This window comes from Pipistrellus kuhlii, unplaced genomic scaffold (genome assembly GCF_014108245.1).
Source record: "Pipistrellus kuhlii isolate mPipKuh1 unplaced genomic scaffold, mPipKuh1.p scaffold_m20_p_5, whole genome shotgun sequence".
NCBI lineage: Eukaryota > Metazoa > Chordata > Mammalia > Chiroptera > Vespertilionidae > Pipistrellus > Pipistrellus kuhlii.
The window spans coordinates 43,921,662-43,936,108 of NW_023425551.1; the positions used below are offsets into that span (position 1 = coordinate 43,921,662).

General features: G+C 37.9%; 1 protein-coding gene across 11 annotated transcripts in view; it reads left to right on the forward strand.

Moving 5' to 3' along the window:
- The window catches only part of MDN1 (midasin AAA ATPase 1), a 143,868-nt gene that overhangs the window by 23,118 nt on the left and 106,303 nt on the right, over positions 1-14,447 (forward strand). For 10 of the 11 annotated variants that reach the window (XR_004983670.2, XM_036414109.2, XM_036414110.2 and 7 more), the window contains exons 9-17: positions 562-676; positions 4,984-5,177; positions 5,826-5,907; positions 9,412-9,507; positions 11,072-11,184; positions 11,865-12,013; positions 12,975-13,035; positions 13,551-13,762; positions 14,274-14,377. Coding sequence is in view for 9 of the 11 variants with exons in the window: in XM_036414109.2 (XP_036270002.1) it covers positions 562-676; positions 4,984-5,177; positions 5,826-5,907; positions 9,412-9,507; positions 11,072-11,184; positions 11,865-12,013; positions 12,975-13,035; positions 13,551-13,762; positions 14,274-14,377 (1,126 nt within the window). In the remaining 2 variants the exon portion in view is untranslated. Of the gene's footprint in view, positions 1-561; positions 677-4,983; positions 5,178-5,825; positions 5,908-9,411; positions 9,508-11,071; positions 11,185-11,864; positions 12,014-12,974; positions 13,036-13,550; positions 13,763-14,273; positions 14,378-14,447 lie in introns of those variants that run through there. The other variant, XM_036414108.1, reaches the window with a different exon arrangement.

Below are 14,447 nucleotides of genomic sequence, written 5' to 3' on the forward strand. Positions count from 1 at the left end.
GTTGGCTCTGTCATTTATAGTCGTAGTTGAGCGAGCCAGGGGCATTATTCTCTTTCTCTTACTCATGTGTTAGGAATAAAGAAGGGCCTGATCCCCCAAGACAGTTGTAAGGATTAAATCAAATGGCTTTGGTGTATGTGGTTTGCCCAAAGTACATGCTTCATGAATATTCCTCCGGACATTTTTAATGATTTTGGATATGTAGCTTTTGGTAATAAGTAGTGAACTTGAATGCTGTAAATCTTTCTCTTTCCTGAAATCATGTCTTAAGGAAGAGAAATGTGTTGTTGAGATTAAATCACCTAATAGAATATTTTCAATGACTTGAAATAACTTGGTTAAAGCTCTGTTACTCCCCTGAAGGAAATGAGTCATATTTGGGTCTTTTGACAGCCTTTCATTTGTTATCTGCCCCAGAAGTCCAACATAGCTCCAAAAGGGATGTGAGTTTTATTCGTATGTGAGATAATGTCTAGCAAGGCATAACCAGGGTTGTAATTAAAGATTAAAATTGGGACTTTTGTATTACTTTGTTTTGTTTTATTTTCAATTTTGAAATAGACTTTTGACCTGTGGAGGGAACTGGTATCGACCACTAAGTAGTCATGCTACTCTGCTAGACAAACATTGGACCAAAATTCATCTGGATAACATGGATAAGACAGAACTGAGTGAGGTATGTGGTTATTAGAAATTATTGATGCTTTTCTTTTTTGCTTTTTATTATTAAAAGTTCCAGACTTACATGTAAATAGAGGAAATAATATAATGAATCCCCAAAATACTTATCCTAATTTGCTGACAGGTAATGTGCTAACATTTTTGTGTATTAAATTCATCTAATATTTTTTATTTGGTAATATATTTGAAAGCTTCGTTTGTTGTAGGGCTCTGTCATAATGCAGCACGTTCTTTTGCAATTGTGGACATTTAAGATGTTTAATTTTGAAACTTAAATTCCTTCCAGTCTATTCTATAAAGGAGAGAACTAAAGTTCATACTTAGGTGTGACTTATTGGGGATTAAGAGGATGAGAACATTTGACAGCTACTCTTTTCTTAGTTTTGGTGTATGTACTTTAAATTCAAGCCAAAGCTTATCTTTTTGTTTTTGTCATGCATTGCAGTGAGTCACTCTGCTCATAGGAAGCACAATGGGAGCATTCACCTCTTCACTTCCATGATATATATCATATTTAGACAGTTGACTTTGAGAAGCTCACTTGTCATTTCTAGGCTTTTGGACTTACTAATAAATCCCAATAACACTCTCCTGAATAAGTGACTAGTGGTAAAAACCTTGTGTGCATTACTTAGGAAATGAAATAATCTCTTCAAGGAACTATATTTCTGTTGCTGCCAACCACAGTGGTCTTATGCTCAGAAAGTTTTTTTTTTTTTTCTTGCTGAAATAAATTATACTTTTAAAAATGAGCTATTTATGTAGTGCTATTCTCATACCTGGTGCATGTCAGAACTTTAACTCCGGCAGTTTCTCAGATGTCGTCTCCCCCTATACCTTGCATGTGTCCAGATGTCTTAGGTGCTGGTGCCGTAGATGGCCTGTTTTCTCTGCTTTCACAGCCTCTGCTGACCTCTGCCAGGTGCATCTTATGCCCCATGAAACTTTTTCTGCATCTCCCAAGCAGGGCTGACCTTCATGTTATAAGCTTGATTTGCTTGTATATCTGCTGCTTATGCCAGATGGAATTACTTAAGGGTGGGCTCCATTCCTTATTTGTTTTCCTTTCCCTGGAACAATGCCTGATATAAACTTGGTACTTAATAAATGCTCATTAAAGGAATGAATATCCAAGAATGCACATCATTTGATAATAGAGCCATATCATGTCAGATTAGTTTATTAAATGATATTATGTTTAAATTTTTATTTGTGACTAGTGGCCAGGTCCACAGAATTCATGCATGGAAGAGGGTGGGCTTCCTGAGCCCAGCCTGCATCCTCTCTAATTGGGTACATCCCTCTGTCAATCTGGGACTGCTGGCTCCTAACTGCTTGCCTGCCTGCCTAATTGCCCCAACTGCCTCTACCTCCCTGCCTAATCGCTCCAATTGTTCTCCCCTGCCAGCCTGATTTCTCCTCCTACTGCCACTGCCTGCCTGATTACCCCTAACTGTCCTCCACTGCCAGTCTGATCTCACCCCCAACTGCTCTTCTCTGCAGGCCAATTTGGTTCTGATTGGTCAGTTTCTATGCCAGTCATTGTCAAAAGCTCTGCCTCCTACGCAGCCATTGGCTCCTCACAGTTGATCCAGATTTGGTTCTGATTGGTCAGTTTCTACACCAGTCAGTGTCTCTGGGCCTATCAACATGGCCTGATCAGAAAGGCAGGGCTGATCAGAAGCCCTGGTGGAGGCCTGGAGAGAAATGGAGGCCTGGCTGCTGCCCTGGCCTAGAAAGAAAGAGGGAGACAAGTTCTGATCAGCAGCTGCCACAGAGGCTACGGATCAGACCTTGCTTCTCTCTTCAGGCTTCTCTCCAGGCCTAATTCGCAGCCCCCTCAGAGTCAGTGCTGGGTCACTGCACCTGCAGCCGCAGCAGTCAGTACTGAGTCCTCATGGCAACCCAGCGCTAACTGCTGGACTGACTTCCAGTTGGTTGAGCTTCCGGTTGTGACAAACCCAGGGTTTTTATATATTAGGATAACAACAGATATTTTTGGCTAAGGTAGACAATAACTGGTTGCTGAGTACAGACAAATCTTTAATTCAGAATTTTTCCTCACATTGCTGAGATGTTTTACTAAAGTGTTAAACTCGACAAAAAATTTTTCCAAGTAAAAATAGCTTTTTGTCACCTTGATCATAAATGTACATAGTTATATAATGAAATTACTTATACATGTAGTAATGTCTGGATGAATCTCAAAAACAACTTGAGTAAGAGAACCTGCACTACACATGAATCCTGTATGATTCCATAAAAATGACATACTTAAAACCATGGAACCAGATTCGTGATTCCCAGGGCAGGGGGTGGGGAAAGGGATTGATTACAAAAGGGGTGGGAGGGAACTTTTTACTTTAGGGGTGAAATAGTTTATATTCTGTGGTGGCCAAGGTCATAAACATATAACAAATTTTATAGGTGTTCCCTTTGTATACAAAATGTATACTCTATATTTGAAAGATCCACAAGTGTAACCCTTCAATTGCATTTGTTTATTTAATTACTCTCTTGTCCTTATTTAATTTTTAAACCAGCTGAAGTATGTTTTCAACTATATTTGTTATGAAATCCTCCGATAAAACTAGATATGAAGAAATAAAATCTGAGTTTTCTACCACTTGAGACGATTTAATATATATTCAAAATGTGGATATTTTATATACAAATTGGAATCACAATACCATTTTTTTCAAGCTTATTTAAGTATTTTGGATGGTAATATTACTAATATACACGGAATATTTCTCTTCTCTAATAGATTTGACTGATCAATTTTATATCATAAACCTTGGAATCAATATTATGTGCATCAAGTATTATATTGTAGAAAACCCTCAGTTATCAAAACTGAACAGGATAAGATCTTTTCAAACTTTATTGTTTGCTTTTTATTTATTTTTTAAAAATATATTTTATTGATTTTTTACAGAGAGGAAGGGAGAAGGATAGAGGGATTAGATAGAAACATTGGATAAGAGAAACATCGATCAGTTGTCCCCTGCACACTCCTCACTGTGGATGTGCCCACAACCAAGGCACATGCCGCTGACTGGAATCGAACCTGGGACCCCTCAGTCAGCAGGCTGACACTTCATCTACTGAGTCAAGCTGATTAGGCCAGTGGTCGGTAAACTCATTAGTCAGCAGAGCCAAATATCAACAGTACAACAATTGAAATTTCTTTTGAGAGTCAAATGTTTTATTTATTTATTTATTTATTTTTTAAAATATATATTTTATTGATTTTTTTACAGAGAGGAAGGGAGAGAGAGACAGAGAGCCAGAAACATTGATGAGAGAGAAACATCGACCAGCTGCCCCTTGCACACCCCCTATCGGGGATGTGCCCGCAACCAATGTACATGCCCTTGACAGGAATCGAACCCGGGACCTTTCAGTCCGCAGACCGATGCTCTGCCACTGAGCTAAACCGGCTTTGGCTACTTATTTATTTTTTTCTAAATATATTTTATTGATTTTTTACGGAGAGGAGGAAAGAGGGATAGAGAGCTAGAAACGTCGATGAGAGAGAAACATTGACCAGCTGCCTCTTGCACACCCCCCACCGGGGATGTGCCCGCAACCAATGTACATGCCCTTGACCAGAATCGAACCTGGGACCTTTCAGTCTGCAGACCGACGCTGCTCTACCACTGAGCCAAACCTGAGCCAAACCTGTTTTGGCGAGAGTCAAATTTTTTAAATTTAAACTTCTATCGCCACTTCTTCAAAATAGACTCACCCAGGCCATGTATTTTGTGGAAGAGCCATATTCAAAGGGCCAAAGAGTCATTGTTTGCTTTTTAAATATCAGCTGCTTTTGATCAGTACTTAACATTAGCTCCTTTTACTGTGGTTTGCTTTTAAAAGGTCTTTTCTTTCTAATTGACTGCTTCTAATTTGCTTTTGGCTGAGAAATGACACAATGAATCTTACTTGAATCGTATTTACAGTAAGTAAATAGTACTTGCAAGATTCTTTAGTGAGTAAATTCCTGGGAGTTGGGTGTATAAGTTGCTCTAGAGATCTTTTTCCTATCTGGCTTCTACTCCCTAAGCTCTGTTATAGATGGTGAGATTGCCGGACAACTGAGTTCAGGGTAGAAAACAAATTAGAGTCTTTGAGAGGGAAGGGACTGTAAGTAAGGAGAAAATTCTATACTTTGGTAAAGATGAAAATTTCATAGAGCTATTTATTTTTTGGTTGACTAGTGTCAGGAACAGTTTACATGTGCTTTTAAAAATCACTGTGTCTACTGCTAAATTTTCTTTGCTTTTTTTCTCCCTCTGTCAGGTTCTTCAGAACAGATACCCTAGCCTATTGGCAGTAACTGACCACCTGCTTGACATTTACATCCAGCTTACTGGAGAGAAACACCACTTTCGGGATGATAGTTCTGTTGGATGTGAACAGGTACCTAAGGAAGTTTCAGAAGCCAGAACAGAAAACAAAAGACTAAGCCTTGAAGGAAGAGAATTGTCTCTCAGGTACTGGACTAAATACCTTTTTGATTTGATATTTTAAAAACTGCTTTACTCAAAAGTTCTTAGCAGTTAGAACTAAATGTTTACAAGAGGTCAGGTTTGAAATTAGACTTCTGGGCTGTTTCATGGTGTCAGGTCCCTCTTTCAGGTCTATAGTTACTCGTTAGGATGACTTATGTTGTTTTCACTTTGAAAAATAACTTTTAAAGCCAGTGTTGGGAATAGTTACTGATAATTCTTTTCACTGGATATCCATTTGTGATACCTGCAGTCTTAAATATCACTCTTGTAGTTTGCCATATATACTGAGGTATGTGCCTTTTCTCTTTATTCTCCATGGTTGACTTGCCCTTTGAGAAGTGAGAATTAGAAATGGGCAACTCCTGCAGTTTCTTCTGAGAGTTGCTCCCTTTCTCCTGCTACTTGTGTGGATGGATGGGGGAGAAATGAGCGATAGGTCACTTTCTGGTAGGGTTAGGGACTGGGACCACTCACTTATTCCTTCCTCTGACACTGTTTGTCTTCACATTGTCTGAAGAAAGGAGGTAGCTGTTTGTTATTAGGTGTCTCCAGACATAAGGACCAAATAAACTGATTTCTTTGATGTTTTTAGCCTATGGTTTTCTATTTCTTGATTTTTTTTTTTTAAAGGGATCTACTGAACTGGTGTAATAGGATTGCTCATAGCTTTGATAGTCTGTCTTCATCAGCGTCATTGAATATTTTTCAAGAGGTAAGATACAGTCTTCTTGTTTTCTCTGTGTTCTATCAAGCTGTTGATGTCCATTATGTCCATTGTTATTTTCTGTGTCTTGACTGCTAAGAGTTTTTCTTTTGTGAGGTTATTGTTATTATCCTTAGCTAGTTAAAAGTGAACTAATGTTGCCTTAAAACTAATTGAGCAAATAAATGTTTTGTGATTCAAATAAGTATAGTTTGAGATACAATAAAACAGGTACTAAAAGGTAAAATGAAAAAAAAATCTCACAGGTGACAATAATGTTATAAAATATAAAGTTTTTCTAAACACTTGTTTAATTTTTAAATATTTACTCTTATGTGTCTTTTTTTAGTCTATATGTTGGATTTTTAGGGCTGTAGGCCTTTTTAATTTTAGTCCAGAGAAATTTATGTGGAGTTTGCAAAGTGAAACCTCATATACTGGGCTTGGGACAAAATGTGATGGGCAGAAGGAACACATTTCCTATAGAATAGAGCCTTTTGAATTATAGCTCTGCCATATTTAATAAGAACACAGATTTATTCCCTTCTGCTTAAGAATAAAAGTGGTTCTATATTTTCTTAAGATGTTCAGTTTTTTTTTTATTATAAAGTGCTTTGATTCTTGTCAGTTGGGACTGAGGAGAGAATAGTGATCCAATTTGATTTGCAGTATCTCTTTGTGTTTGGTAAAGTTACTTTTGAGTAGAAAGAAACCTCATTTGGCATGTATATTTAAGCTCAGCCTAACCCTGACATGCGGTGTGCCAGTCCTTTAATCTCTTCTTTTCCAGCGAACTTTTTCCATTTTCCTACATTTTTTATTTGTGTTATAGGTAACCGTGTTTTGTACTTTTAAAATAAAAGTGTAACATTGGTAGGAATGCTTTTATCTTCTTTAATTCTATTTTAAGAGTTCATTATGTGTTTGTATATAAAATCACTTTATTGAGATATAATTCACCTACCATAGAATCACTTTTTATAAGGTGTACAATTCAGTGGTGGTGTTGTGTTTTTTTTTAACTGAATTATGCAGTCATCATCACTATCTAATTTTAGAAGTCACCCCAAAAACAAACATTGTACCCATTGTCCATCATCTCCATTTTTCCTTCTCTATAACCCCTGACAACCACCTGTCTACCTTCTGTCTATAGACTTGCTGATTCTGAACTTTTCATATAAATGTGTGACCTTTTGTATCTTTTTTATTCAGCATATTCTCTCAGTTAATTCATATTAAATGTAGCATGAGTCAGTACTATGTACTGTTGGAAATGGGAAAATATATGTAGGCAAAATGATTACAATATATTCCCCTAGCCAGGGATTCCCCAGCACTAAGAAATTGGTTTATCTTCCAGGTCTTTTACTATGTCTATACGCTTAATAATGCTTATTGTATCAGAGTCCTCCCTTTAAGGTCTCTACCATATTGAAGACATCAGGACAGTTGTTTTGCAGAATGTTCCACCTCTGGCTTTATCTGGTTGCTTCTTCGTTGTTCTGACATCACTTGGTATTCTGTAATTCAATCCAATTCTGATACTATGTGGATTAGTTTAGACCCCATAGGTTCAAGGGCTCAGTCTTCCACAAGATTGACCCCACTTTAGATTCCAGCTGCAAGTGTCTGGGGCCAACCACACTGTGACCTACTAGCTATAAATTCAGGGTTCTCACAACCTCTCAGGTTCAGTAATGGACTCACAGAACTCATTGAAAACACAATTTAGTCCAGGTTACAATTTAAAATGAAAGGTACTAGTGGCCCAGTGCATGAAATTTGTGCATGGGAGGAGCGGGTTCCCTCAGCCCAGTCTGCCCCTCACAATCTGGGGCTGCTGGCATCTAACCACTAACCTGCCTGCCTGCCTGCCTGATCGCCTCTAACTGCCTCTGCCTGCCTGCCTGATTGCCCCTAACCACTTTGCCTGCCTGCCTGCCTGCCTGCCTGATCGCCCCTAACCACCTCGGCCTTGGCCCCTGTCGCTGTGGCTTCATCTGGAAGGTCATTCAGCTGCCCAGTCTAATTAGCATATTACGCTTTTATTATTATAGAAGATTGGCTATGTGATTGAGCTCAGTCTCTAGCTTTCCCCTCTACAGAGCTTGAGGCTAGAGATGAAAGTTTCAACCCTCCAATCAGACATTGGCCTTATTGGCCTGGCCAGCTTTATCCTTAAACTATCTAAGGGCCTCATCCTGAGAATAAACTCTGGTATGGTCCAGAGGGTCTAGTGACGAACAAAACGCACTCCTTATTCCTGGTCATTCCAAGGGTTATTGAAGCTCTATGCCAGGAATTAGGGACAAAGACCAGATACAGTCTCTCTTATTTAAATGCTTGTGTGATGTTTATTGATATAATATACTTGGTGGTGGCAGAACCAGATACAGTCAGTCCTCAATTAATGTCGTTGATAGGTTTTTGGAAATGCCAACTTAAAACGACAGATAATGAAACCAGTTTTATCATAGACTAAGAGTTATGTTTCTAAAGCATATTCCTGATCACAAACTTTTAAATATCTCAAACACTTTTAATATTAAACATTGAAGTAAATGTGAGCTATAAATACATTTAAGAAGATTAATAAGTAAGATAATTATTTTCTAACCCACTTGTTCCAGTTCAGGATCATGGGTGGCTTCTCTTAGCAGCTCTGGATGCAAGACAGGACCCAATGCTGGACAGGATATCCTTCCTGATAGTGTGCATTCATACACACACACACACACACACACACACACACACACACACTCAGGCTCAACTTACTAACATGCACATTTTGGGGATGTGGGAGAAAACCCACACGGACAGTGGCCCCAGCCGGAATTGATTATTTTTTCTCATCAACATCATAATGAAATGATGTTAAACAAATGATATTACTTGAGGATCTGTTATCTACACTCACGGTATCCTTTCCCTTGTCATTTTATCTGTCTTCTCTCTTGTAAATATAAGTTTAACACAGTGCTTGAGGTATTAAAATTCAACTTTTTGGGGAGTAGAATCCATTTTTGGTGGTGATATGTACTTTTAATTTTTTATTACATCAGAAGATACATACCTGGTTGGCCTATCAGTAGTTGCTAAGGTTGAGTACTGAGTTAAAGTACAGTAAGGCAATGGATTCCTTTATTGCCTACCAGGAGTTTTCCTTTATAGATAAGTAATATTTTGGTATTACTTGCACTGTCTGACAATAAGTTTCCCTGTGGACCATCCCCCTGATGATGAACACTTACTGCTATCTTTACCTAGTTCCTCCCCTTCCCCCACACTAATTAACCAGTACAATCTTAGTAAAGGCTTCACATTTGTGTCCTGCCTCTATAATGGCAAGGCCCCTGTATCTAGCATTGGTATCTTATTTGGACTCTTATTAGATTTGCAGAAATGTTCCTGCTGGATTTTATGTTCCTGTCTTTTGTAGCCAAGAGATTAACACTGTTGTTAATGTTTTATTTTAAACATCAGTGGTACTTATGTTAGTTATTTTAATAGGCTCTGGACTGTTTCACAGCAATGCTTTCCAAGCATACAAGCAAATTGAAAATGGCAGAAGTCATTGGGAGCAAATTGAACATTTCCAAGAAAAAGGTATGCTATTTTTACTTTCCTGTTGAAAGGAAGCTCGGGTATTTAGTTTACTTGTTGGTCTCTGGTCTTACCTGGAACAGCTTTTTCAATAACTGCCACCTCTATCAAAATTGTTAGTGTCATTTCTGCCTCTTATGGCCATAAAGCTCTCCTACCTCCTACATAAGTACTTTTCCATGTGTTCTACATTCTTAAAGTGAGCTTTCTGATGTCCTATATCACATGTGTTCCTTTTCTCCACTATTGTTGTTTCTTAAATATATTTTTATTGATTTCAGAGAGGAAGGGAGAGGGGGAGACAGAAGGAAATATCAGTGATGAGAGAGAATCATTGTTTGGCTGCTCTGGCATGCTCCCCATTTGGGATTGAGCCTATAGTCTGGGCATGTGCCCTGACAGGGAATCGAACTGTAACCTCCTGATTCATAGGTCAGCAGTCACCCGCTAAGCTGCACTAGCCAGACTATTCTCAGCTGTTTTAATGAGCGTGTTATTATGCAGATTATGGACTAATAACACTTCTATAGTTTTATACACAAGTAGATTTTTTTTTCCAGTTCTTTATTACTAATATCTTCAAACATGGGAAAAGTTTAAAATAATAATCTCAATGAACATCTGTGTATACACTGCTTGGGTTCATTGCTAACATTGTTAATATTTTTTTGCTATTTTTGTTTTATATCAAAATACATGTGTTTAGAGGGGAGAGCCTTTTAGCAGTGGTGTTGGTTACTGGAGAAGTATCTGGAGGCCATCTAGAGGCAGATATCTGGCATTCCCAAATATTCAAAAAGCCTGTGTCAAGAATGGAACCAGTTAGAGGTGTTCCTTAGGCTTCTGAAATTGTTGAGATGGTTTTGGCTGCAAGTAACACAACACTTACTTAAAGGGGCCTAAACAATAAAATTAATAGTAGGCAAGAGAAATGAAAGTATCATTGGCTTTGATTGGTCAGGATTCATCCCTTTTTATTAAAACGGGGATTACCTTCCCTGAGTACTTTGCCCCTCTCACCTTCCCAAGTCTGATCAAAATCTGGGTTCTTTGGGTTGAAGACAAGGATGAGAAAGAAATGGCAGCTGGGTAGATGCTCTGGAACCAGTGTCACAGCTTCTCTTTCTGCTTTGGCTATAGTTAGATGTACCATAGTTTATTCAGGTCAGTGTTTCCTGCATTATGTTAGAAATTTAAAATTGAAAAAGGCATAGCTGAAAAAAATTTACTTTGATTTTTTTCCCCATATCTTTTAGTAGAATTTCTGTTTGCTCTATTGGGATATGTCTGTATTCACCTTAGATATAGGTAGATCTCTAAGTAGGTTTATTTGAATGAAGAAAAAGTGCTATTACAGGGAAACATTCATAACCAATGTTTTAAAAACATTATCAATTTATAAAATGAAAATATAAAGTAATTTAAAGCTAACTTGCCTGTCTTGGAAGTACAAAGTATCTCTAATTAGTAAAGGACTAATTAGAGGGTCACAGTAAGCCTCGTGGATGAGGAAATGTTAGAAGAGGAATCAAAATGTTACTTAGGTAAAATCTTTCCACTCCCATAGGCTGAATTCTTCTGTCAACTTTATAAACCAGAAATTGTGATCAATGAGCTAGATGTGCAAGTGGGTCGAGTGCGGCTTCTACGGAAACAAAGTGAGGCTGTTCATATACAGAGGTAAGCAGGGTTCCTATGTAATATGAGAACTGTGGAGTTGTTAGGAACTTGATAGAAGGTTTAGTTCATCCCCTTTGACTAAACATGTATCTGAACTGTGATCTCTCCATTGAATGGGATGGTAAGGTGTTTTCCCAAAGTATGTTCTATGAAACTCAATGAATTTGGGGGAAGGCTATTCAACCCATTACAGCTAGTAACTATTACTATCCAAATTTTACAGGTGAAGAAACTGAGGCTAAGAGAAGTTAAGTAATTTGCTCAAGATAACGTAGCTACTCTGTTTCCCCGAAAATAAGACAGTGTCTTATATTAATTTTTTCTCCCTAAGTTGCGCTAGGTCTTATTTTCTGGGGATGTCTTATCTTTCCATGCGCTAGGTCTTATTTTCGGAGGATGTCTTATTTTCGGGGAAACACAGTAGTATATTGACTTATTTTACTGGTGTTCTGAATCGCCAGAGCCTGCTGAAGTGCCACATGTGTATTCAGTGTTTGTAGAATGAATGAGTTTTGCATTTCATATGTTGTAAGAATATCTGTTAGAGCATGCAGACATTTACTCCGAGTTGTCCTCTCACTCTTATTTGTTGAATCTAGAAACTCTGGCTCTTCAAAGCAACACCAAGAGAAGCTTGTAGTCTGCTTTTCTTAACTGCTTGCTTACTTTCCCCTTCTCAGGGAGAAGTTTACTTTTGCTGCTACGAGGCCATCCTCTGTTCTTATTGAGCAGCTTGCGGTGTGTGTTAGCAAAGGAGAACCAGTATTGCTGGTAGGAGAGACCGGGACTGGCAAAACCTCTACTGTACAGTACTTGGCTCACATCACAGGTAACTCCTAGGGGCAGGCATTCTGCCTCCAGAAAAATACACATTTCACACTAACTGCCTTCCCCCCCCCCCGAAAATAAAGTCAACAGAATACTGGATTTAAAAAAGTGCCACCACTCCACTTTCCCTAGAAATAAACACTGTTAACAGATTGACATTAACCTTTTTTTGTTCTGCTCCATAGTCTACAAATGCATATACATATGAATTTGAGTTTGTTTTGAAACAGATGGGGTTGCGCTCTGTGTTTTGCATTTAGTTAATGAAATTGGACATCTTTAAAAACAACTGTCTCATTTCTTTTCTGATGGCTAAATAATATTCCACACTGAGCATTTATTTCATTCTAATTTGTAGACAGTGACTTGCTAAAGGATTTTTGTGGTTTTCAGTTACCTGATGGTAGAGCAATAATATACAGTGAATCTTCATATACCTATCTCTCGGGGTTTGGTGAAATTTTAGAATCCTAAAAGCCATAAAATGAGAGGATCAGAGCAAATACACATTTATTTATTATTTATTATTTTTAAATTTAAATTCTTTATTGTTTAAAGTATTACATGAGTCTCCTTTTTTCTCCCATTGACCTCTCCCCGCTGCTTCCACTCCCCGGTACATGCCTCACCCCTCTACTATCTGTGTCCATTGGTTGTGCTCATATGCATCCATACAAGTCCTTTTGTTGATCTCTTGCATCCTCATCCCCCACCTTCCCTCATCACTTGGATATTCTGTTAGATGCATCTATGTCTCTGTTTCTATTTTATATGTTGTTCATTATATTCCACAAAAGAGTGAGATCATGTGATATTTATCCTTCTCTCACTGGCTTATTTCAGAGCAAATGCACATTTAAAGATTTGCCCCATGCCCATATCGGCACATCCTTAAGAATCACACTGGATTTTATCAGTCTTGAAATTTTCGGAATGACACTTTTACCCTTTCTTTTTTAAAGGCCACCGTTTGAGGGTTGTCAATATGAATCAACAGAGTGACACTGCAGACTTGCTTGGAGGGTAAGTGCAGCTTAAAATTGTTTTCTTATTTTGTGTTCACTGCTTGAGGTATGAAATACTATTCTCTTACATAGCTCAAAGCTAGCCTTGGAAAAATGTTTAAAGTCGTCCTGAAAAGTTTTTGGTTGATCTTAATAAAATATGTTTTGTCCTTGAATCCTATAAATCAGCAGTTGCCCAACCGGTGAGGTCCAAAAGGTTGATGACTGCTGCTATAAACGATGTTTATTTAAATGTTAGAAAAATAAATGACAGGCCTTTCAGTGCCCAACTAGGAGTTTCAAAATTTTTAATAATGTTTATGTAATAGTGATTTTTACCTTTAGTTTATGCCCTTTAAGCACATTGTGGAAAATACGTTGTAATTTAAAACTTTAACATAGATTTTAAGTATTTTGGTATTATTTCTGATTTTGAGTAAATGAAATCTAAGACCTATTCCTATTTTCTGAGTTATGGTTTTTAAGTTCTGTTGTCTTTAGTAGTTTTTCAATCACATTTGCCATTTGTTTTAGTTACAAACCAGTGGACCATAAGCTTATTTGGCTACCCTTACGAGAGGCATTTGAGGAACTCTTTGCCCAGACATTTTCCAAGAAGCAAAACTTTACATTCTTGGGGCACATTCAGACCTGTTACAGGCAGAAACGATGGCATGATCTCCTCAAACTAATGCAACATGTGCACAAATCGGCTGTCAACAAGGATGGAAAAGAGAGTGAAACTGGTAAGAATGTGACCTAGGCTACTAGTGAAAGGGCATGAGGCTGGGGCTCAATTAGCAGAATCAGGAGAAGATTTGCGGAGAAGACTGAAACTGCAACTTGGAGTTTTCCAAGACGTAGGGCAAAAAAGACTAATTTTGAAGTATTGCTGTTCCCATGATCCTAGACATGGTTCCCATAAGAATCAACAGATTTCCTTAAAAAAAGAGGTTGTTTCCAAGAAGTATGATTCCAAGAGGCTTTTGGTAGCTTAGTTACCTTTTCTGTGGTTTCTCCTGTATTAAGTGGAAATAAGAGTACCTACCTCAAAGGGCTGCTGTGAGGGACGATAAGTCAGCTAACAAGTATGTGTACGTGTGCATATGAAGGAGTTATCTAATATAGTGACTAGCACTTAGCAAGTGTTTGGACTTACATTTTTAATATTGCTAAGACATTTATTTTTTGTGTGTTTAAGTTATACATATTACAATTCAAAACGTAGATTAAATGATTGTCTTCATTCCTTTCTAGGGTTACTCCTGAAAGAGAAATGGGAAGCTTTTGGTCTTAGACTTGACCATGCCCAACAGCAGATGAAAATGACTGAAAATGCTCTGTTGTTTGCATTTGTAGAGGTATATTGCTTTAGTTATTAAGGTTAAGGGACTTGTTGATTTGATGCAAAATGCAAGTATTAGATAGGCG